The following is a 27,993-nucleotide window of genomic DNA, read 5'->3' on the forward strand; positions in this document are numbered from 1 at the left end:
GAGAAGTACTGCTGGTCATAATCCCTTTATTTCACTGTTAGGGGTAACATGGAGAGCAGCCATCACCATGTTGGAGGTGAGATCTACATGACCCAACCTCTTTGCCCTAACTCTACAATCCGCACACCCCAAGGGTCCTGCGACTCACTTGAAATCCCACCACTTAGCAGTGATGGGCTGTCTTTCTGGGTTTTAATATCCTTACTAATGTTCTTTGCAGAACCGAACCCTTCTCATGCCATGCAAAGGATATGCTTTGTAGTCAGAGACTCGATATAAGTATTGACTTGGCCTTGAAAAGCAATCAGATTTTCACATTTGCAGGGGTCTTCTATCTGAACGACACTTCGGACTTCCTCTGTAGAAACAGAATGGGACAACATTAATTTTTGGTCTTCATGATTTCAAAATATTACATTGAAGAGCTGAAATCTTACGTGAACAAGTCTTCTTGTCTGGGTTGAGGGAGTAGCCGTCCCGACACTTGCATTGATAAGACGTAGCCGAAGCTACACAGATGTGTTCACAGTCATGTCTCCCTAGTGCACATACATCTATACCTGTCACAAAGAGACAAAGTCGTAGGAGAACAATGGATCATTTTCTGTATTTCCTTTTTTTCTTTTACGCCAACATAACTTGTACCAGATTTATAAAAGTTGTGTGATAAATTTTGCACAATTAAAACATATTATTGGCAAGTAGCCTATTAATAGATATTGGTGTATCAGATCTTAAGTCATTATTTTTGGCTTTGCGCAAAGAAAAATGTAACTTTAAAATATGTCGTAGACTCTTATATTATCTAATTCATGCCCATTTTGCCAGGCAAAATCCCCAAATAGTTAAAAAAAAAAAATCGAAACTTTTTGCACAAATATATGTGAAAATAAAAATGACCCATCCGATATTAATATCCATCTTTTAACACTTTGTAGTTTTTAGGATCAACATTACCAAAAATTTATAATTTGGCACTATTTAGGCTACTATTTATGCTAGCTTCTTCCACCTAACTGCAGCTTTTTAAAAGTGCTGAGAGAAATAAATCTTGGAAATATAGCTTTGGACAAAGTTTGCAATTTTTCTACTCTAGAAAACTGTCTTAACTTGCCCCCTCCTGTTATCTTTAGCCCCTTAGTGACAGAGCCAATTTGGTACGTAATGTGCGGGCCAATTTTTCAATTCTGACCATTGTCAGTTTATGAGGTTATAGCTCTGGAACTGATTCTGAAACTTTTATTTCGTGACATATTGTACTTCATGTTAGTGGTAAAATTTCTTCGATATAACTTGCGTTTATTTATGGAAAAAAACAGATATTTGGCAAAAATTTTGACAATTTTGCAATTTTCAAACTTTAAATTTTTATACACTTAAATCAGAGAGTGGTGTCACACAAAATAGTTAATAAATAACATTTTCCACATGTCTAATTTACACAATTTTGGAAACATAATTTTTTTTGTTAGGACGTTGTAAGGGATAAAAGCGATTTCTTATTTTTACAACAAAATGTACAAAACCATTTTTTTTAGGGACCACCTCACATTTGAAGTGAGTTTGTGGGGTCAATATAACAAAAAATACCCCAAAGTGACACCATTCTAAAAACTGCACCCCTCAAGGTGCACAAAACCACATTCAAGAAGTTTATTAACTCTTCAGGTGCTTCGCAAGAACTAAAGCAATGTGGAAGGAAATAATGAACATTTTACTTTTTTCACAAAAAATTTACTTTGGAGCCAATTTTTTTTATTTTCACAAAGGTATCAGGAGAAAATGGATCAGTTATGCAATATCTCCTGAGTACACGGATACCCCCTATGTGGGGGAAAGCCACTGTTTGGGTGCATGGCAGGGCTCAGAAGGGATGGAGCGCCGTTTGACTTTTCAAACACAAAATTGGCAGGAATCAATGGCGCCATGTTGCATTTGGAGAGCCCCTGATGTACCTAAACAGTGGGAGCTCCCCCAATTCTAACTCCAACCCTAACCCCAACACACCCCTAACCCTAATCTCAACCCTAACCATAACCCTAACCACAAACCTAATCCCAACCCTAACCGTAATGCTAACAATAACCACAACCCTAACCCTACCCAAGCCCTGACTTTAGCCATAACCCTAACTTTAGCCCAACTCACCTTAGCCCAACTCTAACTGGGTCACCCTCCCAGGGCTGTGGGGTACTCGGTACCAGGCCGGTGTCAGCGGGATGTGTCACAGTAGCAGTGACCCGGTCCGTGGCCCTGGGTGCCCAAGTAATAGGGGAGATTGAATGGTGAAGTGTAGTTAATGGAATAGTTCGTGACGCCACCTGTGGTGTTCGGCAAGTGAGATGTTAAGCCGACGCTGCATGCAGATCCACTGGGACTGATAGTAGGGTGCAGCAAAGATGTAAAAGCTCCCCACAGGTGAAGCTGTAGTCCCAGGGCAGTGTAGATGTGGTTGGCACGGGGTTGTAGCAGTGCCGGAAGGGTAGGAAGCAGACAAAGACACAGCGGGGTGCAATTTCTGTACCTTTACTTGATAAATGCAGTTCAGGATCCTGATTACAGATGGTACTGGAGCAGGCTAGCCAGGAAGCAGCTCAGGATTCTCTCTCAGCAGTTGGACTGTGCAGTCTCCTTCCTAGCGCTTATCTGAATGAAGTACTCCTAGTACTGTGTTACACTGAAGTTCCTCTAAATTCTCTTCTATTAGCACTCCTCGTATGGCAGACAGCTGTAGCCGCTATTCCTCTCTTGGCTCACTCCGTGCTGTTGTGCCTCCGAGTCTTAGGTGGGGGTAGGGCATTTACAGCCTCCTACTCCTCTGGTGTCTGTTGCAGGACCGTTAGTATCCGTACAACCGTGGAGACCAGGCTCCAGTTCATGCGCTCTCGCTGTGAGGGAGCCCTCCTTCCTCAGCTCAACCTCCAGCTTCTCTCCACACATCTGCACACGTGGACCTCCACACACTAACTGACCACTCCTTCCACTTAGCCCTCAGAGAGTACTCCTCCCCTCAATTCCGGTTCAGAGTCCCCCCTGCTGGCCTGGAGTGGAACTGTGCTGCATGTATAGGTTAACTGCGAGAGAGACCCTTCACTGCTTCCAAGCCTGGCATTATTCTCCCTGGAGGAAGGCAAAGCCACTGTGGCGGCCATACCCCTGGGGGCGCCACATAACCCTATTGGAAATAATTTTTTTTTTATTTTAATATTTTTAGCTAACTAAGGGGGTGATAAAGGGGGGTCTGAGGTACTTTTTTTATTTTGATCACTGTGATAGACCCTATCACAGTGATCAAAATGAACCAATAGGAAAAATTTCCTATTGTTGCCGGATGCCGTCCAGCAGATCTCGGCGGGCGCACTGCACATGCGCCCGACATTTTCTCCCGGAAGAAGATGTCGGCGGCCAGGAGGACTTCACAGGGGGGTTGCAGGGACAACGGAGGTACGGTGATCGCAACACTGGGTGTCGGTAAAAACTGACCCGAATCATGTTCTCTGGGGTCTCAGCTACTCCCGGTAGCCAAGACCCCAGAGAAATTCTGATTCTGGGGGCGCTATATCCTTATTCCTCAGTGCCATTTAAAAAGGCGCTGTGGCATAAGTACCCTTAACTGCCACCATTAAAAAGTGTATAGGCGGTCGTTAAGGGGTTAATTATAAAATTCTGTAATTCTGTCCATCACTAACAGAGGGAGATCACTTCATACTTCATACAGTGTGGTGTCAGGAAAGCACACTGAAACAAAGACTTCTTGAAGTGTAAGTCTCAGGAAAGCACACTGAAACAGAGACTTTTTTGAAGTGTAAGTCTCAGGAAAGACTTTTTGAAGGGTGTGACTAAGCTGAGTGGATACAGAGAGAGTGCATGTCCTTTTATGCAGCTATGAATCCTTCTGTTTGCCACAATATATGAATCGCCTAAATTTATGTACAGAACATCTCTATTCATGAAAGTTACAAACATACGGACACTTCAGAATTTTGGGGAGACTGTTGGAAATCACAAGATTGTGTATTTCTCTGTTCTCACCAAAATGAATTGCAGAAACTTTTAAGCTGGAGTAGGGAATTTTCTATCTTTTTGGAGGAACTTTGATACTGAGTGTAAAGACCAACCTCAGGGACAGCAGTAGTCTTGACCTGACTGAGTTGCCTGGATGCCGCTGACTCTCAGAGGATAAGAATGATGATAGCTGTCTGAGTCAGCAGTAAAAAGTGGCAGTGTATAAAGCGGTCAATTGAGTCGGGATAGGGACCCCTGTAATTCTAATTATTTTTCAATCATTTTTATTAATTTTATCTTCTTTATAAACAAAGACAAACAAATACAAACCCTAAACAACAAAAGACGTGGAAGGGATATATGGACGGAGGGAGGAAAGAAAACAAGTTTTAATGGGAAGGAAAAAGGACTATTCCTATGTCTTCTCCCCAGTGAATATGTTCTGTTATTGTCATGCAATCCCATGACTAACCATGACATATTTTCAGAAATAGAAAGATATAAGAAACAGTCCAAGACCCATGGCGCAGTACGTATGGGGAAGACGGGTGACTGACTTGAGGAGTACAAACTGACAGACTGCACCTTTGCCTTGATACATTCCGAGCATTGTTTGTCTTTTTTTCTAAGTTCTACTTCTTCCTCAAAGCTAAATATAGGAGTGCAATGACAGATAGATAGTGCTCTCAGTACAGAGTTTGGAGTCATATTTTAAAACCAGGATTATTTTAGAGTGTTTGAAACTAGTCCCATAGATTATGATCATTTGGAGATTCCTGAAATTAGTCATATAGAAGGGATCTGGATTCTGAGAATAGGATCATTCCAAGGTACTGTGATGGGCTGACATGCTTAGCTGCTCCTCGAGGTAGACACCAGACCACGTTTGGTGTAAGACTGGGGGGGTTATTGCATCATAAACCCATAAACCAAAATAGTAACAGAAAACAGCCTGTCTGGCTCAAAAAGAAAGTAAAAAGTTCCTATACAGTCCTGCCCAGTACTTCTGGAACAACACCTATGGCAGCTTCTGGAACAACACCTATGGCAGCTCTAACATGAGCTTCAGTATGGAGACTTCCTTTCTACACACAGCACAGCCAGAAAAAAAACAACTGGCTGGACATTTATCTCCCTCCAGCCACACCCTAGAGGTGGAGATATGGTGGGTAGGCGTCCCACTCATCTCTGACCTACCCACCATGAAAGCCATGCCCATATAGCAACTGGATTGCTCTCAGCACATATCATGCTGGAGAAAACACTTATGGCTTTCACATCACACAGAAGAGCAATCTTTGTGGCACATATCTCCCCTCATGTACGACACCAGTGACCCTGGGAAAGTACCTAGAATTAGTCACAGGCAAGCAATGGGAACCTCAAATCCAAACAAGACCACGTGTCAGATACTGTTATGGCTGAGAGCTATGGATGTAATAAGTGGTAGATATGGGAAAAAAACAAGATTTGGGTCAGTGGTATGTAATGGGGTGAAGAAGAAGAAGAAGAGCACAAAGGAGGTTACCTTCCCTGCTCCTTACCCAGAACCACTTAGCCAGACAGCGGGGTTGTCGAGGGGAGGACTTTCTGCCCTGGACCGACTGGACCATGTGACTGCAAGGGGCAGAGAGGAAGGAGAAGGGGCAGTGGACCAGAAGGTGTGCAGACTGAGGGCGCAAAAACAGAGTGCGCCAGGCACGGAGGGGAGCGCACCAGAGACAGGGGAGAGCGCGTCAGAGAGAAAGCAGGCTGCAGCACCGCGCTCCCAGAGAGAGAAGACTCCCCATCAGAGCACTGAGACTGAGAAATGAGCCATAGTGAGAGCTGTATGTGAGTACGTGGACTCGGGAGCCTCTGTGACCAGAGGAGATTTCCCTCCTGACAGTGCAGAGACAGTGACCCGAGCGCACAGCCCCAGTGACTGCAGTGGCAAGCCAAGACCCCTGAGTGTGGCAAGTAGACTGCCCAGTGTGTGCAGCATCGTGCCTGCGGAGAGACTGTCTGTTTAACATACAGAGACATAGAGCAGGGGAGACAGGTTCACAGCGTCTCCCTGCTTCCTGCTTTAACCCCTGAGGTTCCAGCTTCACCCTGAAAAGAGACTGCAGAGACTTAACCCTTGAGGTTCCAGCTACATCCAGAGGAGACTACAGAGACTGAGAGCACTGCTGTTGACGGCACCAACGTGGGAGAAAGAGACCCTGCAATCAAGCTTTCCCCAGACTGATAAGTCATATGAATGCCAGTCGAACGTCTCAACTCTGCATAACTGTTTAGTAGTTTTCTTAGACTATTCTGCTGTTTATATTGTTACTCTTACTCTTACTCATCTAATCCCCTTACTGCCTCTCCCTGCGTGAAGAATTTATCCCTTGTAAATAAACCCTTTCACTCTTGGTCTGTCTCTGTTCCGTGGCGACATCCTCAGTACCTGCAGCTTATTACAGGTAGAAGCATTGAAAAGACAGGGGCTAGAAGGAAGGATGGGAGGAAAGCACAAAATGCCGCCATGGTAAGACTTTTGTTTCTTATAGCGACTGTTCCTCTCGTCCTTTCTGTCCAGATTCAGGTGTGCGCGCATTCCATCCAATGAATTTTAATCCAGTTGTTGGTTTATCTGTGGCTAAGTAGTTGAGTGTTTTCACCTGTATGAGCTGACAAAAGAGAGAATGAGTATGCCAAAAGAGCTTATGTGTTTGTAAATACAAGTGGATTAAGGTGTATACAGTGCTACGTCCAACGGTGGCGCACGTGGTTCGTGAACCTACTATGCCACAGGGCCGGGCCTCCCTAGGAAGGGGTGTAGCTAAGCAGCTACCTGGTGTTCCCTCGAGTTCCTGATGGTGGAGACAGGATGTGCTGCAGGTTGCCACCAGGTACCAATCCTAGGCAGAACCCGGTACTGCAGTTGCTGACCCCAGGGATCAGGTTCCGGATAAGGACTAGGGCTCCGTTCAGACTAGTAGGTTCTGGCTCCTCTACAGAATGGTCATGGACATGGATTCATGCTACGCTCAGACTTGGCTGTTTCAGAGACTGGTTCTAGCAGATCGGATACAAACGGATCAGGGGATGAGGTTTCAGGCTCAGGCTGCACACACTGGCTGCAGATGGACCAGGGGAGTGGGTTCAGGCATTGGCTGCACATGGACCAAGAGAGCAGATTCAGACACTGGCTGCACATGGACCAGGGGTGCAGGTTCAGGAACTGCCCCCACACTGTCCAGGGGAGCAGGTTCAGGACAATGACCACACCAGGACCAGGGATTCGTGTTCAGGACACTGGCCATACTGGGACCCGGGGACCTCACACCTCACTAGCAGAAGAAAGTATACACTAATGAATATTGTTGCTTTGGCGACTCCCTAAGGAGGAAGGAAACTTTTTAAACAAGATGCCTCCCAGCTATTGGCTGATACTAAATGCCTCCCAGTCATTCACCAGAGGCATTTTACTATGTGCACGTGCTGCTCCTTTAAGAACAGGGAGCACACACGCACACACTAAGCATGCTGCCAGGAAGTGCGGCATACACAAGCAGGAGACATGCCAGCAGAAGGGGACTATGCCGCGGGGTCGGAGCATTAAGTATGCCAGCATCACTGCACAGAGGGGGAAGGGGATCCATACAGGGGCGCCGGCAATAGTGTTACATACAGATAGTGAATGATCACTTCTAGTTCAGCCAAGAGTTCACTGATGTTTTCTGTGAATTGGTGGTAAAAGGAAGTTTGGAATTTTTTTTTTTCAAAAACAATGGATGATTCTTTAATTGCTGTATAATACACTGCTCAAAAAAAACAAAACCCAAAACACTAAAATACCACATCCTAGTTATCACTGAATGAATTATTCCAGTTGCAAATCTTTATTGATTACATAGTGGAATGTGCTGAGAACAATAATGCATAAAGATGATCAATAAAAATCAAAATTAATATCCAATGGAGGTCTGGATTTGGAATGACACTCATAATCAAAGTGGAAAATCAAATTACGGCTGATCCAACTCCAGTGGAAATGCCTCAAGACAAGGAAATTATGCTCAGTAGTGTGTGTGGCCTCCACGTGCCTGAATGACCTCCCTACAATGCCTGGGCTTGGTCCTGATGAGGCAGTGGATGGTCTCCTGAGGGATCACCTCCCAGACCTGGACTAAAGCATCAGTTAACTCCTGGACAGTCTGTGGTGCAATGTGGAGTTGGTGGATGGAGACATGATGTCTCAGATGTGCTCAATTGGATTCAGAACTGGGGAATGGACAAACCACAGTGTGGCAATATCGAATATGCCAATCTTGGAGTTCTCTGGCAAATGCCAATCGCCCAGCATGGCATTGAGCTGTGAGCACAACACCCACTTGCGGTTGTCAGGTCCTCATACCACCCTCATGGAGTCTGTTTCTGACAGTTTGAGCAGACACATGGATGTTTGTGCCTGTTGGAGGTCATTTTGCAGGGCTCTGGCAGTGCTCCTCCTATTCTTTCTTGCACAAAGGAGAATGTAGCAGTCCTGCTGCTGGGTTGTTGCCATCCTATGCCCCCCCCAACATCTCCTGGTGTTCCAGACTGTCTCCTGGTATTTGCTCCATGTTCTGGAAACTCTGCTGACAGACACAGCTACCCTTGTTGCCACAGCTCGCATTGATGTGCCATCCTGGATCAGCTGCACTACCTGAGCAACTTCTGTGGGTTGTAGAGACTGCCTCATGCTACTATACAGTACCTCTAGGGGATGGCAAAATACAAAAGTTACCGAAACAACAGCCCAAATGGATGAAAACAGAGAAATGGTCTGTGGTCACCCCCTGCAGAACCACTCCTTTATAGGGGTTGCATTGCTAATTGCATATTATTTCTACCTGATGCCTGTTCCATTTGCACAACAGCAGGAGAAATTGATTCACAGTCGGTGTTGCTTCATAACTGGACAGGTTGATTTCACAGAAGTGTGATTGACTTGGAATTACATTGTGTTGTTTAAGTGTTCCTTTCTTTTTTTGAGCAGTGTATATATGCTCACTTGCTCATGTTTCTTGTAAGAAGAATTTCAAGGTCTGTATACGTGAAATCAAGTTTCATGAAATGTATAAATAGAATAATATGCTATTAATTTTCTTGATTTAAGGTTTATGCAATATATGTATATTGTAATGGTTGTGATGATCTGAACAAGAAATATGCACATATAGCATATGTGTTGTAAATAATTAATAAAGCCATTCTGACAAAGTCCCTGGTAAGGTGCTGGAGGAGAGATATGTATCGCTGCGGTTATTGGCTTCAGTGATAAAAAACCCAGAAGTTTTCCTCCAGTACATTAAGTGCTGCGATGGGTTAACAGCCAATTAGTTTAAAGGGCTGGGTTTTTGTGGACAACCCTAGAGTGAGTGGGAGGTTGTTCACCTTATCTCCACCCCAGGGAGTGGTCTGGGGCTTAAATAGCTGGCCTCCAGAGAGGCAGTCAGAGTTCAGTAGGGCTGGAGAGAGGATCTCTAGTGTTATGAGTCCTGAGAAGGAAAAACTGAACCATTGTATGGTTGTCATCCTGAGCTGGTGGATCCCCACAGATGCAGAGACCGTACCCAATTTTGTTTTACTTCCTTGTGTTGCTGAAGGGCTGTGTTTATTTTTACTTCACGTTAGTTTATAACACCTGTACAACAAACCAACAGAAGATTTAAAGAGACGGTGTACCTGTGTCTACCTCCGTGCGCAGCGGATTGATCCGATCTACCACACCATGTATAGGACAGATGTTAGCAGGAAAGATCAAGCTAGCGTGCACAGGTTAAACTACAACTACAGAACATAAGGTGGGTGTGGGAAGTAGGTTGGTAGCTAGAACTGGACCCCTAGAGGGTGGGGTCCTTTTGTCCAGGTAAATCCAAAGAATGTAATTAATGTGTAAAGCAGTGGCGTAACTACAAAGTTATAGGCCCCGGTGCAAACTTTGAAATGGGGCCCCCCATGCCAAATACACGCACATCTCCACTCCGTACACCTTGTACACACGCAGCTCCGCTCCGTACACCTTCTACACACACGGCTCCTCTCCGTGCACCTCGTACACATGCGACTCTGCTCCGTACACCTCGTACACACACGGCTCTGATCCGTACACCTTGTATACACACGGCTCCTCTCCGTACACCTCGTACACACACGGCTCCAATCCGTACACCTCGTACACGCATGGCCATGCTCTGTACACCTTGTACACATACGGCTCCACTCCGCGCACCTTGTACACACGCAGCTCTGCTCCGTACACACACGGCTCCGCTCTGTACACCTCGTACACACACAGCTCTGCTACATCCACCCTGTAAACCCCTCCTGACCCCACTCATACACTTACCCTCTCCCAGCACCATGACAACCAGCACAGCAGAGTCCTGCATACACTGAGGCCCCTGATCATGTGACCCCTGACTCCTCCCCTCCTGTGACCTCATCACAGGACCTGTGCGCACAGAAAAGAACTGCCTAGGACGTCATTGCAGAATGTGGGGGGGGCTGTGATGGGTCTATCTGGGAGGGCGAGGATGGGGTGCATCGGGGGGCGTGGCGTCTCAGTGCAGTGCAGGAACAATAGAGTCCTGGGCGGGACGCGGGGGGGGTCAAAAATGGGACTGTCCCGCGAGAATCGGGACGGTTGGGAGAAATCATGGTCTGACCTGCCGGGCCCCCAACTCGCCCCGGACCCGGTCGCAGTGGCGTCTTCTGCAACCGTGGTAGTTATGCCCCTGGTGTAAAGTAAATACATACAAACTGTTCCATTATGGACACCTTACTGTATTTTAATTTCTCTAAACAATAATGTTTTAAGCACTGATTATTCAGATGAGTCAAGGAATTTTTCAATGTTTTTGTTTTGAATTATGTATTTATTTTTTTGCTCTTTTTCACCAATTAAAATGCATTCAGATTGATATCATACAGTTATCTAAGTGAGGGACATATAAGAATGTCCTCATCTGTGTGGATCTCTTTTTAAGATGGCCTGTAGCCTAGCCCTATGAAAAAGCAACTGTAAAAACGGTAGCCAAGAAGGTTATGTCAATCATGGTATGTCAATGTCTGTTACACTGGAAAGAAATACCCCTTAATTACACTCTTCTAACTGTAGAAAGTGAGTTTCCCCACCCAGGGCAAGAACAAAAAAGGGAAACAGGGAAAGTGACTATGTGTCATGCACAATGAGATATATTCAGAATGACTGATGATTCACATATTATATACCCCTGGTTGCCAACACTGACTATCACTGGTGTTTCTTTAGCAGTTCTGGTCTTTTTATTAATCTGGTTGACATGTTAACTAGTGAGATATGATACCAACTACCCTCTGGAGTTTACGTTCCTTGTTGACATAATGGCTACCCTACGGAGCTGAAGGAACATAATTCTTGAACGTGCTTCAGCCAGCCATTTGAGTTGAGGAAGAAAAAGATCTACCTTACGGGAACATGTCAGCCCATATGTTAGTGATACGAGAGGGAGTGAAAGCCAAGGCCAGGACTGAAGTCACAAGAAGATTGGAATCCTGAGGTCCAGTTGGCTATCCTGGCTAAATCCAACTAACTGGTTTAATGGTCTAGGTGGTTGGTTTTCAGGAATATTACACTTGGTAGTACAAGTGCTGCTACAGGATTAATTAAATAGGTAGCAATCCGCATTATAATTATCTCTGTACCGGCTTGTGCAGAAAGGCTATCCAAATGCTTCCAGAAAAAATCTAATAATAATTCTTTTTCTGTTCTATCAAAGTATAAAAACATTCCTGTCCTTCTCATCCATCATGAGCAGCTGACCAGCACAGCAGCGGCATCTCAACCACATTTTACCAAAAGATGTCACAACTGTGGTCGAACCAATCCCCAGAATATTACCCACTGCATCTACTGTGGAATCCATAGTTACCACAGGGAAATGGATGAGTAGTGATGCCCAGCCTGTAGGGTAATCCTCTTACCGTGTGACATAGGGGTGGCTTAACCAACTTCATGTGTTAGGAAGGGACAAGAGTTATTTGACAGGCATAAAGAAAAAGAAGGGAACATGTAAGAGTAAGGAAAGGTTAATGTCTTCATTTCTGCCAAATCTTAAAGGATGTGGTAATTCTCACTAGAACACACTGAAACAAAGACTTTTTGAGGGGGTGTAACCAAGCTGGTTGGATATAGAGAGTGTTTTTACTTATTCTGCAGCTATGTATTCTATTTGTTATCGTGTATAAATCTCCTAAATTTATGTACAGAACGCCTAAATTCATGAAGGTTATAAATATACCGACACTCCAGAATTTTTTGGAGACTGTTGGAAATCATAAGCCTGTGTATTTCTCTGTCTTTCCAGGCCATTAAACTGAATCGCAGAAACTTTTAAGTTGGAGTTAAGACTGATCAAAAACTGTGTTATCATTGAGTTCAATTTGTACCAATGTCTACCATTAGGAAAACAAGAGGAGCGGGCACGTGTGAATAAAATCCAAGATTTATTAGAAGCTTTAACAAAATACAATTCCTGGCGGTTCCTCCAGTGGCTACAAAGCCAACTCCTTACTCGTGAGGCTCTAAAGTCTAAAACGCGTAGGTTTTGTAGCCACTGGAGGAACCGCCAGGAACTGTATTTTTTTAACAAATTTTGTAACAAATCTTGGATTTTATTCACACGTATCTGCTGCTTCGCTGGATTTTCCTCTTGTTTTCCTGATCATCATCCGTTATAGATTCCCAGCAGGATCCATCCTAGTACGTTGTTGGTGAGCTGACCCTCCTTTTCCCACTCCCTTTTTTTCTACATTTGTTGTTGAATGTCTACCATTGATTCACATACCGATGGAAATGACAAGAAAATATAACGAAGGGTAAACATAGCAAATTTTTGCATTTATGTATGAATCAAGTGTTAGGAGTCAGATTTCTGCCTTTCCTTTGCTGAAATCTAGCTCCTCACATTCTGCGGTCTCCTGCGCTTTTCCTGCTGCAGAGGAGATTGCAGAGGAGATTGCCCTGCGGCAACTCTCTCCAAAGGCTAAGTCCTTTGTTCCCTCATCTGAGCATGCTCATGGGACGAACTCCCATTGGAGTTCGGGAGTCAGGTGCTCAGGTCCTGTGTCGAATCCCATTGGCTCTTCCTGGAGCCTTGGAGATTTCCGGAAGGTCCCGTTCGGTATAAAAAGCGTGCATGGCTGTTCCGCCATGCGCTAGTATATTCATACTTGCTGCTGTATGTTTGTTGATGGATGCTTGGACTGGTGAATGACTCATTTGAAACCCCCATTCCTCTGATACTACGTTTGTGTGAGTGTTTGAGTTCTGCCAGTAGCAGCGCTAGCACCAGCGCGCATTTGCTCCATCTATCTCAGCAGCTTAGTGTCTGCATTGCGCCAGCGTGATAGCGGCGTTTTGCCAGCGGCACAATTATCGCTGCACTGCCATTGCATTCCTGCCGGGCGTTCACAGTTGCAACGCCACGCACACTTGTCTTTACGGTAGGTCTAGACAGAGTAGACCATAAATACCACGTGTGCATCGCTGAGTGTCTGTGACCTTAAACAGACTCAGCGTTTCTGTGTTTGGTTTTTGCTTGCAGGCTCTGTGATTGGAATAGAGCTTGCTTAGTGTAATTGGGTGCAGTTTAACCCTTTGCACACTGCCGCCAGATTGCTCTGCCTTCACTTAGCTGCGGTTTTCCCAGCTTCCGCACGGTGGACCCCGAGTGGCGAAGGCACTTTAATTATATTTTTATTTAGTGCCTTCCGCCACTCCTAACATTATACTAGCGCCAGGGTCTGGTTAGTGATGGCAGATCAGCAGCAACTTATGCAGTGCATACGGCAGCTCGAGAACCGGTTACTCACCCTCGAGAAGGCTCTCGCCGCTGCACAGGCTACGGATGCTGCTGTACAGGCTCTAACTGATGCGGTAGGCCGTATGTCCGTGTCCACCCTTGCACCGACAGTCACCCGCCTCCCGTTACCCGATAAGTTCTCCGGGGATGGCGCCTCCTGTAGGGGTTTCATCAGCCAGTGCTCAATCCACCTGGAGCTGCTGGCTGTGCAATTCCCCACAGAACGGGCCAAGGTGGCATTTGTTATATCCCTACTGTCAGGCAAGGCTCTGGAATGGGCTACACCTTTGTGGGAGCGCAGTGATCCTGAGTTACGGACCGCAGGGCACCTGTTAATGGCCATCATGCAGGTCTTCCTCGGCCCATGGGTCACGCATGACACGTCTCTGCAGTTGCTCGCACTGACTCAGGGGTCGCTCTCGGTTAGCCAGTATGCCATCCGTTTTCGGACACTGGCGTCCGAGCTGGAGTGGTCCGACAAAGCCCTTATCCCCGTTTTTTGGCGTGGGCTAGCGGAGCATGTCAAGGATGCTCTCTCAACTAGAGAGGTCCGCACCAGCCTGGAGGAGCTAATTTCTGTCTCCTCGCGTATCGACCTCCGTTTTTCGGAGCACGGTATGGAGCGGGCTCACTCCAAGCGGAGAGCTAGCTCGGCTCCCAAATTTATTGAACCTCTTGAGCTGCCTGAGCCAGAGGTTCCACCCCCAGAGCCCATGGAGATGTCTCGCACCGGTTTTGATACAGGTCCGACCCAAGAGTCCTTTTGCGGTTATTACCATGTGTGTGCTGCTTCTCAAGAAGCCAGCTCCCCGCAATGCTTGGAATCTGAACCGGCCGTCGAGACCTTTGTCCCTCCTCACCTCAGGACTCAGGTTCTCGCCTGGGCACATGCGTCCAATGCACACAACCATCGGGGCTATATGCAAACCACTAAGCTATTGGCCGGTGCGTATTGTTGGCCGCACAGGGCTCGGGACATCAAAAGATTCATTCAGGCATGCACCTCATGTGCTCAGAATAGCCTTCCTAGGCAGAGGGTGGCGACGGCCGCCGACTCACGGTGACGCTCTGTTGCATCACCCGCTCCCGCCATTTCCCAGGTGTCTCTTCTGAAACCTGGTGACCTTGCCTCCACTGATGCCGTTCAGGTGTCCCGGTTTACCGTCTCACCTACCAGGACACCAAGCTCGCCTTCGGACGAGTTTGTGCCCTATGCCACCTCAGGGCACAGGTTGATGGTCCGGAGGGCTCAGGGAGGAGGGGGCCCTAGGAGGGGGGTAATGTTAGGAGTCAGATTTCTGCCTCTCCTTTGCTGAAATCTAGCTCCTCACATTCTGCGGTCTCCTGCGCTTTTCCTGCTGCAGAGGAGATTGCAGAGGAGATTGCCCTGCGGCAACTCTCTCCAGAGGCTAAGTCCTTTGTTCCCTCATCTGAGCATGCTCATGGGACGAACTCCCATTGGAGTTTGGGAGTCAGGTGCTCAGGTCCTGTGTCGAATCCCATTGGCTCTTCCTGGAGCCTTGGAGATTTCCGGAAGGTCCCGTTTGGTATAAAAAGCGTGCATAGCTGTTCCGCCATGCTCTAGTATATTCATACTTGCTGCTGTATGTTTGCTGATGGATGCTTGGACTAGTGAATGACTCATTTGAAACCCCCATTCCTCTGACACTACGTTTGTGTGAGTGTTTGAGTTCTGCCAGTAGCAGCACTAGCACCAGCGCGCATTTGCTCCATCTATCTCAGCAGCTTAGCGTCTGCATTACGCCAGCGTGAGTGCGACGTTTGCCAGCGGCGCAATTATCGCTGCACTGCCATTGCAGTCCTGCTGGGCGTTCACAGTTGCGACGCCACGCACACGTTTCTCCACGGTAGGTCTAGACGGAGTAGTCCTGCTGTCTAAGACTACTCCTGTGACCATAAATACCGCGTGTGCATCGCTGAGTGTCCGTGACCTTAAACAGACTCGGCATTTCTGTGTTTGGTTTTTGCTTGCAGGCTCTGTGATTGGAACAGAGCTTGCTTAGTGTAATTGGGTGCAGTTTAACCCTTTGCACACTGCCGCCAGATTGCTCTGCCTTCACTCAGCTGCGGTTTTCCCAGCTTCCGCACGGTGGACCCCGACTGGCGAAGGCACTTTAATTATATTTTTATTTAGTGCCTTCCGCCACTCCTAACATCACATTCATGCGACTAAATCAACAAACTTACGTGAGCAGGTCTTCTTGTCTGGGTTCAGCATGTAACCGTTGCGACACTTGCACTGATAGGAAGTAGCGGTGGCCGTACAGATGTGTTCGCAGTCATGTCTACCCAGAGCACATACATCAACTCCTACAGAGATTCAAATATCAAAGAGTTCAGGACAACAGTGAAAATATAGATATAAAACTTTCATCTGAGAATACAGGATTGTCCAACATAGTAGAGAATATGTTCAGTATCACATAAGTCAGTTAATGGCAAACATTGATGCAACTCTTAATTTTTCATGTTCCATTTAACAAATGTGTTTCGGTGATGGTGGATTCATAAATAAGATCATGGATTGTAACAATGAGGGATCACGCAATGGGCTAAGCATTTTAGGCCATGTTCAGAAGTGGTGGATTTGCCAGTTGAAAACTGCTGTAAATCTGGAGCAAAATTTGCATATAATTTACAGAATTTTGCCACCGCATTCAAGCTTTTTCTAAGGTTAAATGTGAAAGTGCTCAGAGCAATAGGTGAGCTTTAGGAATATAAAAAAACAAAAAAACATATCTGTACTCCTGGATACCATAAACTGCAATCCCCACATCTAATAGCATGTATAGCCACACAATAAAATACACAACATCAAGGATTTATACAACAATGGGCAATAATAAACATTGGGTGTATGGATGATGCAACTCACCAAAAAACTCAGTCCATTAGATACCAAAGTCCTCTCCAGGAATTAATGGACTGCAAGAAAAACATATTCACAGTGTAAGTCCCGTAGCTTGGCAAGACCAGAGGTCTATTAAACTACTAGATACCCATTATTAATTGTACCCTTGGCCTTGCCAAGCTTCAGGACACACATTGTGCATAGGACTTTCTTGCTGCCCGTTAATTCCTGTAGAGGACTTTGGTATCTAATGGGATGACTTTTTTGGTAAGTGTGGCATCATCCATATAGTAATGTGTACTATATATTCATATTGCACATTGTTGTAGGCTCATCAGATGAGGTGGATCCCCTAAGCCCCACAGACCCGGGGCTTTGATGCCGTAAGCAGGAATGCACGTGGGCACCGAGGACTTGGCACACTCAGGAATCTAAGGAGCAGCAGGACGGATGATGTGGAGCCCAACAGAGATGGAAGCCAGTAAAGCACAGAAGGTGGAGTACACCAAAGATAGAGGTCTACAGACTCAATCTCAAGAAACAGGTGTGTATCAATGGGCCTTAAATAGGTCTAGGGAGTTGATGTAATTGATCCACATCGCGTAACATGCAAAACCTAACCTGGAGCACAACAGAGGGCAGTAGATCCAGGAGAAAGGAGCAAAGTCTGGGATACCAAGGACAGGTGTGTAACCAAATCCTTGATGTTTTGTACTTTATTGTTTTTGCAATTATGTATTCTACTAGCTTGGTTTTAGATATAAATCTAAGGATTGCAGTTTGCGGCACATAGATAAATATTTTGACATTTGTAATTCATTACAAATGGTGTATAGGCATCTGTTTCTCCTAGTGTCGGGGGTTTACCTCAGTTGTGGCGGTTACAACTCAATGTTGAGCTTTAGGAATACTTCTGAAATAAAATTCTTGGGTAAGGGTGTTCATGCTATGCGGTCATTACAAAAAAAAAGGGAAATCCCTGGTTTGGCCATTCTTCTAAACTGTTAGTTGATGTGAATCCATGTAGGAGTCCCCACTCGTTGAAAATTAGCCTAAGGATTATGAAATGGGATCAAAGTAAACACAAGGGCCTTCTGTCCAGAGTGGCAAAGCCAAGCACCATATTAGTCTCATTTGGATATTTCACGTGACCTCTCGCTTTTCTATGTATGTGATTGTACTTGTATCATGTAAAGTTGGTCTGATGAGAAATAGGGAATGAGATGGGAGCATTCAGTGCAGACTGCACTTGAAGAAGCAGTCTTGTGTGCACTGGTGACTGCATTAAAAATTAGATTTCTCTGTCACGGATTCTGTAAGATCATCACCTCAGGTATGATTTAACTGTTCTTCCTGTTCCCTGTATATCGCTCTCAGCAGTTTTTATTGGTGTAGCAAATCCAGGTAGGACTGGGTTAAATCTTTGCAATGCAGGTCTTAATTAGATGTCCCTATCTAGCTTTAACAAAGAGTCAAGTGTGCTGCTGGTGAGTGACCAGCCAAAATGTGAGCTGTAATTGAAAGAGATGTGCTGGGGTCTCTCACTAAATGGAGACTGCATGGGTCAGCTGAGCAATGTGTTTGTGTGAACTGCAGAGAACCGTGTGCTGCCTGTTCAGTGTGAAATGTGCCTGGAGTTGAACATTTCTGTTTAGCTCTGGAGGCTTCTGGAGCTCGGGCTGAAGGGAAAACTGAGACTGGTGGGATCGGTTCTCTTCTGTGTATGAAGTTTTCTTCAGGAGTAAGGACTGTAATCTGTTCGGGTGAGCCTGCACTGACGTATATGTCTGCTGAATGAACTGTTTATTTGCTATAACTTTGTGACCAGAAGAAGCTGTTTTTGGTTTTTGAATCCGTTTGAGTTTTATGAAAGCAATAAAACTGCACATGTTTGAAACAAACAGCATTTCCTGTGTGAGCACTACCTAATGACTACTTGAGAGTGAATACCTACAGGGCTTTAAATTTTAGACAGGAAGCATGTTGCAGTTAAGAATTGGCGCAAAGGGGTATGACTTAGCAGAATTATGGAATAGCTTAAAATAAGCCATCATGCACTGCTTTGGCAAAAATTATTTTCAAAAAGACAAATGGTGTAAAGGTATCTAAAGATGTACTAAACTGATCATCTAACATGAACCACTGTGATATTTTTGGCACATTTTAAATCTAAGTTAAGCTTGTGCGATGTAAAAGTTAGACATAATTAGTACATCTGCCCTATAGTCTGTTCTGAAACTATAACTGTAGTAGTTCAGGTCCTGGAACAATAATGAGGTCTGAACTAACCCCAATAAGTTTCAATGACTTCAGGAAAGGTGTTCTTTAACAGGCCTGTGTTCTTTTTTGTAGGAACTGATAGATTAAGGGATACATAAGGCCCATAATTATATTATATTATTTAGTTGGAACTATTCTTTGCCAATTTGGAAGTTTTGAAAATGTGTTCAAAGGTTTCCCTCCAACAAAGTCCAAAGATAAAAAAAAAAACAAGGTATATAAAAAATGAATTTAATATGTCCAAATGACATGATAGGTGACCCATATAAGCAGCTAACATAGAGAAGTAGAATAGAATATACTATCTTCTACCACTTGATGATCTCAAACCCTATCGGTAACATCGTGTGGAAATGTCCATTTATTTATACACTAGATAGCTGGATTCAATCATATTTCCACTGTTCCCTCCAGAATGCTAGCTCTGAATCTTGATCTATCTCAGTGCTTTCTTAAAGGGTTTCCCAGGGTTTAAGGAAAAATTGCCTGTGTGATATTGCAGATTAACCTCGTTTACTTAAATTTGGTTGAGCGACTCTACCAGACACAATCAATTGACCGGTAACACGATGATTTTACAATCAAGCAGCCATATTTTTCTAGTCCGCGTCGAATCTTTAACTTTAGACGTACTCCAAATATTCTGCTGTGTCTCATACACGTGTCTCATACTATCCTAGTTGCTTGTGTGGCCATTGTAAAGCTAGAAAGGTTCTTCTTCCTTCATGTTAGGGGAGATGATTGCCTACAGGAACTCTTTCTATGCTTCTTTGATACATTCTTTGATACCCTGACCAGATTTCATTCACCAAAATATTGTCTTTTTCTCTGTTACAGGTCACAAAATTACTGGTTTCTTTTTTTTACAATTCCCTTGACGACAGATTTTAGCCTAAAATTGGGATGGAATAGGGAAAGATAACTTACCACAGAGAGTCTCCTTAAACTTTGAGGTGAGCTTTTCAATGACGCCATACGTTTCCACATAAAATACATGATCATCTAAGGGTTCACTGGCCATCAGTTTAAGAGACTGAATATCTGCTCTGTCTACTCCCACCGCATAGATCTCTATACCAGAGGCCCGTGCCCGAGCAGCTACATCTTGTACCCTGTCTTGAGGCCTGCCATCTGTCACAATGATTGCTACTTTAGGTATGTTGAAGGACACATGGCGAGCTCCTGATTCTTCAGTAAATGCTTCATCTAGGGCTGTCTGAATGGCTAGACCCGTCATGGTGCCAGTAGAGAGTGGATTAATCAAGGAGACCGCCTTCTTCATTGCAGCTTTATTAAAGTAGGTCTTCAAGAAGAATTCTGTCTTGACTGTGCTGGCATAGTTTACCACGGCTACCCGAGTTGCACGTTCACCGGTATCTAAAGTATCAATCATGTCTGAAAGGAAGATCTTGACTTTCTCAAACTCCTGAGGACGAACACTGCGGGAACTGTCAATTATGAACACCAGATCCAAGGGCCGGCTCTTACAAGCATTGTCTGTAAATATAGGAGCGCACAAATACATGTTATAAGAAGCTATAGACATTGGGGCAGATTTATTAATTTCAGTCCTAATGACAGGAAGAAACTGTGCCAAATTTATCACGATGGTACTCCTTATTAGACACATCTCTTCTTCATCACATTTCTTGGCTGGCATACTTTAAAACAATATTTGTTTGCCAAAAAATATTTGCAAGTAATTCATAATTTTGGAAAATGTAATGACTTTTAGTCCCACACGCCTTATCGAAATAGTTTTTGGTGTATTTTGCTTAGTAAAGCTCCCACACTGTAATCTATACATTTGTTCTAAGACTGACAATAACAATAAAATACACCAAAGTGTAACAAGCTAGGAGCCTTCCCTGCATTGAACCATTAAACGATAAGCCCCCCCAGACAGAAGAACTGGGGAGTAGAACAGAAATATTGTGCTGGCATCACAGCTGGTGGCGCCTGGGACTTTGTTGGGCATTTAGATGGGAGTGAAATGTGTAGCAGAGGTAAAAGAATTAGCAAAATTATTCAAAAGAAAAGATGAGCAGCCTTGGCCCAGGGTTTGGAAGACTTAAAGGGGATTTCCCATGAACAAAAGTTGATTTTAGTCAATAGATTTAATAATAAGTTTCACAATTTGATGTGTTTAAATAAAATGTGCCTGTGCTGAGATAATCTTATAAATTTGCCCCTGCTGTATACCCAAGACTTCTTCACACATGCTGTTGCTTAGTTCTATTCTTCCCACTCTGTAGATCTAATTTACGTTTTTTTGCCCAGATGTACAATCTTGCATTTCTCCCTGTTAGGCTAGAGTCACACACAACGTACAAAAAAATCGGTCAGTTTTTGACAGACCAGAATCGCACAAATGTTTCATGATCAGTGATCCATCTGTCATCAGGTTGGAATGCGAGGATGCAATTTTCTCGCATCTAAGCCTCCATGTGACATCCGTCTATCGAGATTTTCTCTCAGTCTTGCAAAATGGACATATAATGGAGCCCAATGACAGGTTAACACACAAACGAAAGAATATAGACACATAGAATATATATATGTATATATATATACACGTCATTGAGACACATATATATATATATATTTATAGTTCATAGATTTCTACATAGCAGAATAGCCGCTAATTCAATTGACGGCTTCTGTAAAATCATTCCAAAACCCGACATGAAATGACACATGGTTTACATACAGTAAACCATTTCATTTCATGTATTTTTTTATATGTCCCTGACTAATAATTAGATTAGGGTTTGTGTGTAAAATCTGGGACATGTAGGTGTTAAATAAAGGGGCTAATTCATTGAAAAAAATTGCGTGGGCTCCCGCAGTAAATGCGCAACCAGAGAGTGAGGGCATATTTTAATAGCCTAGAGAAGGACCATTGTTTTTGCCCCCCGGCTATCAAAATCTTCCCCCAGACACCCTAGAAAAGGCGCTTTTTCTGGCACTTAGCCTCTGTATTCCCATTGCCCTGTAACGGTGGCTAATGGGTTAATATTAATGGGTTAAAAAAAAAAGTTTCTACATTTTTCCCCACACTCATCAATTCACCTCAGGTCAGCCAGGGGACTCCACGCAGCCTCCCTGACGTCCCTGGCTGACCTAAGGTGAACTGATGAAAAAAATGTATTTAAAAATATTAAAAATAAAAAAAATAAAAGTTCAAATGACCCCCCTTTTGCGCGATTCAAAATAAAACAATAAAAAAAATCAAACATACACATATTTGGTATTGCCGTGTTCAGAATTGCCCGATCCATCAATAAAAAAAGGATTTTCCTGATCGCTAAATGGCGTAGAAAGAAAAAAGGTCAAAATGCCAGAATTACGTTTTTTTGGTCGCCCCGACATTGCATTAAAATGCAATAGTGGGCGTTCAAAAGATCGTATCTGCACCAAAATGATATCATTAAAAACGTCATCTCAGCACGCAAAAAATAAGTCGTCACTCAACTCGAAATCACAGAAAATGGAGACGCTACAGGTAACGGAAATGGCGCAAATTTTTTTTTAACAAAGTTTGGATTTTTTTTTCACCACTTAGATAAAAAAGAACCTAGACATGTTTGGTGTCTATGAACTCGTATCGTAATGACCTGTAGAATCATAATGGCAGGTCAGTTTTAGCATTTAGTGAACCTATTAAAAAAGCCAAACATAAAACAAGTGTGGGATTGCACATTTTTTGAAATTTCACTGCGCTTGGAACTTTTTTCCCATTTTCTAGTACACAACATGGTAAAACTAATGGTGTTATTCAAAAGTACAACTCGTCCCACAAAAAAAAAGACCTCACATGGCCATTTTGACCAAAAAATAAAAAAGTTATGGCTCTGGGAAGAAGGGGAGCGAAAAAACGAAAATGCAAAAACGAAAATATCTCTGGGGTTAAAGGATTAAAAACTCTTCCAATTGGATGTTCATCCCTTTATTACACCTTGAGTATGATCTCTGAGCCAGTTTTGAATCCACCTAACCGTAGCCTTGTCGATCCCATAATTGGTCATTTTGTCAATAAGGATAATATGAGATACTTTATCAAATGCTTTGCTGAAGTTGAGATATACTATATCTACTGCATTTCCCTGATCCACCCAGTCAGTGATTCCACCATAGAAGGAAGTTAGATTAGTCTGGAATGACTTTTTTGCTATAAACCCTTGCTGGCTCTGGTTAATCACTGTATTCTTATCCAAGCATTTACATACATGCTGTTTAATAATTTGTTCAAAGATCTTTCCTGGTATAGAAGTCAGGCTCACTGGTCTGTAATTTCCTGGTTCCATTTTCCTTCCTTTTTTGAAGATAGGAATAAGATTGGCCCTTCTACAATCTTCTGGGACTTATCCTGCTCTCCGGGATTTTTCAAAGATTCTGGCTAACTCTGGAATGGTATTCATCTAGACCAGGAGATTTAAATTCATTTAAATTAGCTCAGTGTTCCCTCACCATCTTCTGTTTATAGATATTGTGGATTCTTTTATTCTTTCGATGGCACCGTGAAGATCAGTTGATGTTACCAGGATGGGGGATATATAAAAGGATGGGGCCAGGAAGGGGAACATATATACCAGGATAGAAGACATATATATATACCAAGATGGAGGGCATACATAGTGTATGTATTCCAGGATGGCGCCAGGATGACCAACATATATACCAGGATGGAGGACATTTATACATGCCAGGATGGGGAGGCCTAGTCCAAATCTTGCACTGGGGCCCATCATACTCTAGTTATGCCACTGTGGGAGATCACCATGACTCTCGTGGTGCCGGGATGGGACACAGAGCAGTGAAGCTGGCAGCCAGCCCTCCAGTGCTTCCACATACGTTGGACATTGGAGGGACCTCTGGGAGCTGCATTATCCGCACGGTGTTCACAGCTCCCCCATCAATCAGGACTGTTTGCTTCTTGAGCTCAATGCAAACATTTACCATGTGAAGGAAACTCAGCTATCCTGGAGCTGTACTGTCTATGTTTGCTCAGGCATTAAATACATCCTCCTTACTTTAGGTTTCTTCTTACCTTTTTTACTTTTAATAAATAGCTTTAAACTAACATTATATTGGTTTACATATGGCAGATATATATGGTAATAGCCTGTGTGTGGACCCTTACAAGATATCCTAAAATTTCTTAATTATTTTTTTCAAGGAGTCTTTAAAGGGTCTGTCTGACTTTGAAAGCTCCTTTTCAAACATAAAGTTTCAACATGAATAGTAGAAAAGAAGGTTCCTGTGCAAGTCCTGCTGTAATGCTTGGAGTGAAAAAAAAAATTAAAAATGTCTATCACTGTGGAGGACCTAGCGTGTCTCATTGATTTCAATAAGCACCCTGTAATGCCTTGTTTTGCCCGTGGTGGCGCTGCAGGCAAATTGAACACCCGCTACCAGGCTCCACCAGCTGATCGCTTGGGTCTCAAACTTGTAATCAATTGAAATGGAATTGTAAAAAGTTTTTAAAAAAATTAGAGGGGCTCCCGTTCCTCGTTTATTAGCCAGAGGAAAACCGCAAAGAGTGTCTCTCACTCTGGAGAACCTGGAAGGTCTTTAGATTACATACATACAACTTTTGGGTACTGTGTTATACTTCATAGTCCATGTGTCAGCATAATAGGGAGATGAAACACTTTTAAAGAAGTTTTCTAAAAATTCCAGAATATCTCTAATCCATAGGATAAAGAATAAATTGCTGATTGCAGGATGTCCGAGCGCTGGGACCCCCACCAATCCAGAGATCTGAGTTTGGATACCATTCATTGTTTATGGGACTGCTGGAAAAAGCCGAGTACAGTGCTCAGCTATCTCTGGCAGCCCCATAGACAAAGAATGGAGCAATAAACAGAGCCTGTAAGAATTTTATTACTCCTATATTGGACAAAAAGATGAGAAATGGGAAATTATATTGTGTGTCTCCCCTCCCTATCACCAATGTATGTGGGCGCCATTTATCAGAATTAACTGGCTTTATTGCCCATTGCAACCAATCACAGCAGGTTAATAAATGAATGCTGAGCTGTGATTGGTCACAATGGGCAAGGAGCGCAATTTTACGGCCAATAAATAAGGACCAGAAGAAAATATTAGGTAAAATGTGTCTTCAGTGAATACAGATTTTAACATTACCGAGATTGGAGATGACAGGTGCGGCTCACAAGACTGTATGGAGAGGGAGGACAGGAATCGGACAGACGACTGTTTCACTTTAAAGGGGTTGTCCAAATTCAGCCTCTAGTCTGGGTGCGCTGCCCTTCCTCTGTGAGTCTCCTGTAAATACGCTTCTAATTACAGTACACCGGTGCCAATTTATTTACCAAAAGCAGAGTTGGGGGCAATTGTAATTTTGTGTGTGTGTGGGGTGGGGGGGTTAACACATACAGCCTTATTTCATATTCTATATACTTGACAGCATTTAAAGGGAATCTTTTGCACATTTTTTGCTACCTAATCTGAGAGCAGCATGATGTAGGGGCAGAGACCCCGATTCCAGCGATATGTTACTTACTGGACTGTGTGGTGTAATTTTTATAGAATAAATCATTGTTTTATCAGTAGATTATCGCTAGAGGACTAGAAAACCTGCTGCCAGCTAGTCCAACCACACCCCTCACAACTGATTGGCAGCTTTTTTGTCTAAGCACAGGGAATAAAGAAAGCAGCCAATCAGAGGGGTGGGCGGGGTTATACAGAGCTCAGCTTTCAGAAAACTGGTAGATCTGCAGCAGAGAAAACGGTTTTTAATAAAAACTGCTTCACCCAATAAAATAAGCAATATATCACTGGAATCAGAGTGTCGGTCTCTACACCATGCTGCTCTCAGATGGAGTAGGCAGAAACTTGGTGACAGATTCCCTTTAAAATGACATTTCTTTTGCAGTGATTTAGGATGTCTACACAAAATGCAATGTATGCCTTATAAGCTCCTCTACTCTACCCCTCATCCATTAGGGGAAATAAGGGTTCCCTTACACCCCATCCCATCAGGTGGGTCAGCACCATCTAGCCACAAACTGGAGCGGTGGATATTTCATAAAATTTTGAGATGAAAACACTCTTTCAAGGACCGTCAAGTATTAAATATGTATTCAAGTTAAGCAAAGAAGTATAGAATCCTTATAGTTAGACTTATTATTTGTCGACAAGTCTAAGCTCTGCCATTTTTCCAATTCTTCTTTTTCATATATGTAAAAAAAAAAGTGTGTATATATATATATATATATATATATATATATATACACACACACACTGTATTAGGTTGATTTATTTATTAGCATCTGATGTATTTTTTGTAAAGACCTTTGTATACAAATATATAAAAATATACATACGGTATATAAATATGTACATAAATGTATTTATATATTCTCAGTGGATGTTTAGCAAAGTATCTCAACATCTAACAGTTTAATCTAAGAACACAAAAATGTTTGACAATCTACAAATAATGTAAAGTTATATATATATATATATACATACATACACACACACACACACACACACACACACACACATATATATATATATATATAAAAATCAGAATTAATTTAAATAGAGGTCAGCAAATCGTCCCTTATTCTCTGAACACTGCACATTTGTGAGCCACTTAACGAGTTGGTAAAACTAATTTCTGGGGGAGTTCAGCTCATCGCTTCATTGTATCTGCTTGGCTAAAATCAAATTAGACTTTTATTAGTAAATCGGAATGTAACTTCACATTAATGGGATGCTCCTACCTGTCGGCTGGTTCACTTGGAGGGTCCGGGTCTCGGGCTTGGGGCGTACATTTGCAGTGTGTGGAGGGCTGGCTAATATTCCGGGTCTGGGCACCACCACTGGTACTACCGCGCTGCCGTGAACCATTGGAGGGAACATGTAGCTGTTATGGATGGGGTATCCGTACATCCTGTAATGGGTCCCATGAACACCCACCAACAAAAAGCCAAATGCATAAAGTAGAGCCCTGCTCAAAAACGGATCCATGCTGAGGACACGCAGAAGTCCAGGATCTGTGCCTGTAAACTGCTGCAAGGAGATAGTGTCTGCAGAGGAGAGGTCTGCCAGGTGTCAGCTCCCACCACTAGAAATCCCACCCACTCCTCCTCAGTCCCAGGCCAAGAGAAAACCCACCCTGCCCCTCTCCTGCCTCCCACCCTGTACTGTCAGGCTGACCCCTTATACCGAGGCTTCAAATGATGCACAGAATCACTGCTTTCCAAAAATTGCATTCGCCAACAAATACATGAAAGATGGATTCCTGGAAAGAGGAGTGCACTGTGCACAGGCGGACGCGTATCCTCTACATTTAAGAAGTTTTCCAGTTTTATATAAATAAAGCTAAACTGGTATAAAAACAAAGAAACAAAAATCAATACTCAACCTCCCGAAACGGACCCCCCGCAGATCGCACTACAGCCCTTACTAAGTTCCCACTGCTCTCTACTTACTGTTCCCATCTACACATATTGGAAATGGTAGGAAACAGGGGCAGATTGGGACCAAAATCCAGGCTAGTCATTCAAAAGCGCACAGGGCCATGCTGCCCCCCACTTCCACTTCCCCAGATCAGATGAACAAATATCGCCAGATCATAACCAAATATTACCAGCATCTATAGTAGTGAGAATACACCATAATTAACATTATTCAAAACCACTGTGCTAATACTGATATCCCCACCAGTGACCATATAATGGTGATATCAGGTGCACGCCAGTGCTCTGCAGACCATACACAGCTCTGGCAAAAATTAAGAGACCACTGCAAAATTTTCAGTTTGTCTGATTTTTCTCTTTATAGGTATATTTTTGAGTAAAATGTAAATTGCTCTTTTATTCTATAAACTACTGACAACATGTCTCCGAATTTCCAAGCAATAAATTTTGTGTTTATTTTCAGAAAATGAGAAATGGTCAAAATAACAAAAAAAGCGCAGTGCTTGCAGACCTCAAATAA

The 27,993-nt window shown here is 43.5% G+C and overlaps 1 protein-coding gene across 1 annotated transcript; it reads right to left on the reverse strand.

Annotated features, from left to right (window-relative positions):
- Positions 1-233: 233 nt before the first annotated feature.
- On the reverse strand, positions 234-27,913 carry MATN3 (matrilin 3). The gene is made up of 5 exons (XM_073568124.1): positions 26,775-27,913; positions 19,945-20,514; positions 16,074-16,196; positions 438-560; positions 234-358 (listed from the first exon to the last, which is right to left on the reverse strand). Exons 1-5 carry the CDS (start codon positions 27,019-27,021, stop codon positions 234-236), a joined length of 1,188 nt encoding a protein of 395 aa, XP_073424225.1. The 5' UTR covers positions 27,022-27,913.
- Between the last annotated feature and the right edge of the window lie 80 nt (positions 27,914-27,993).

Source organism: Dendrobates tinctorius, unplaced genomic scaffold, assembly GCF_039654945.1.
Source record: "Dendrobates tinctorius isolate UK_male_01 unplaced genomic scaffold, ASM3965494v1 ptg000021l, whole genome shotgun sequence".
NCBI lineage: Eukaryota > Metazoa > Chordata > Amphibia > Anura > Dendrobatidae > Dendrobates > Dendrobates tinctorius.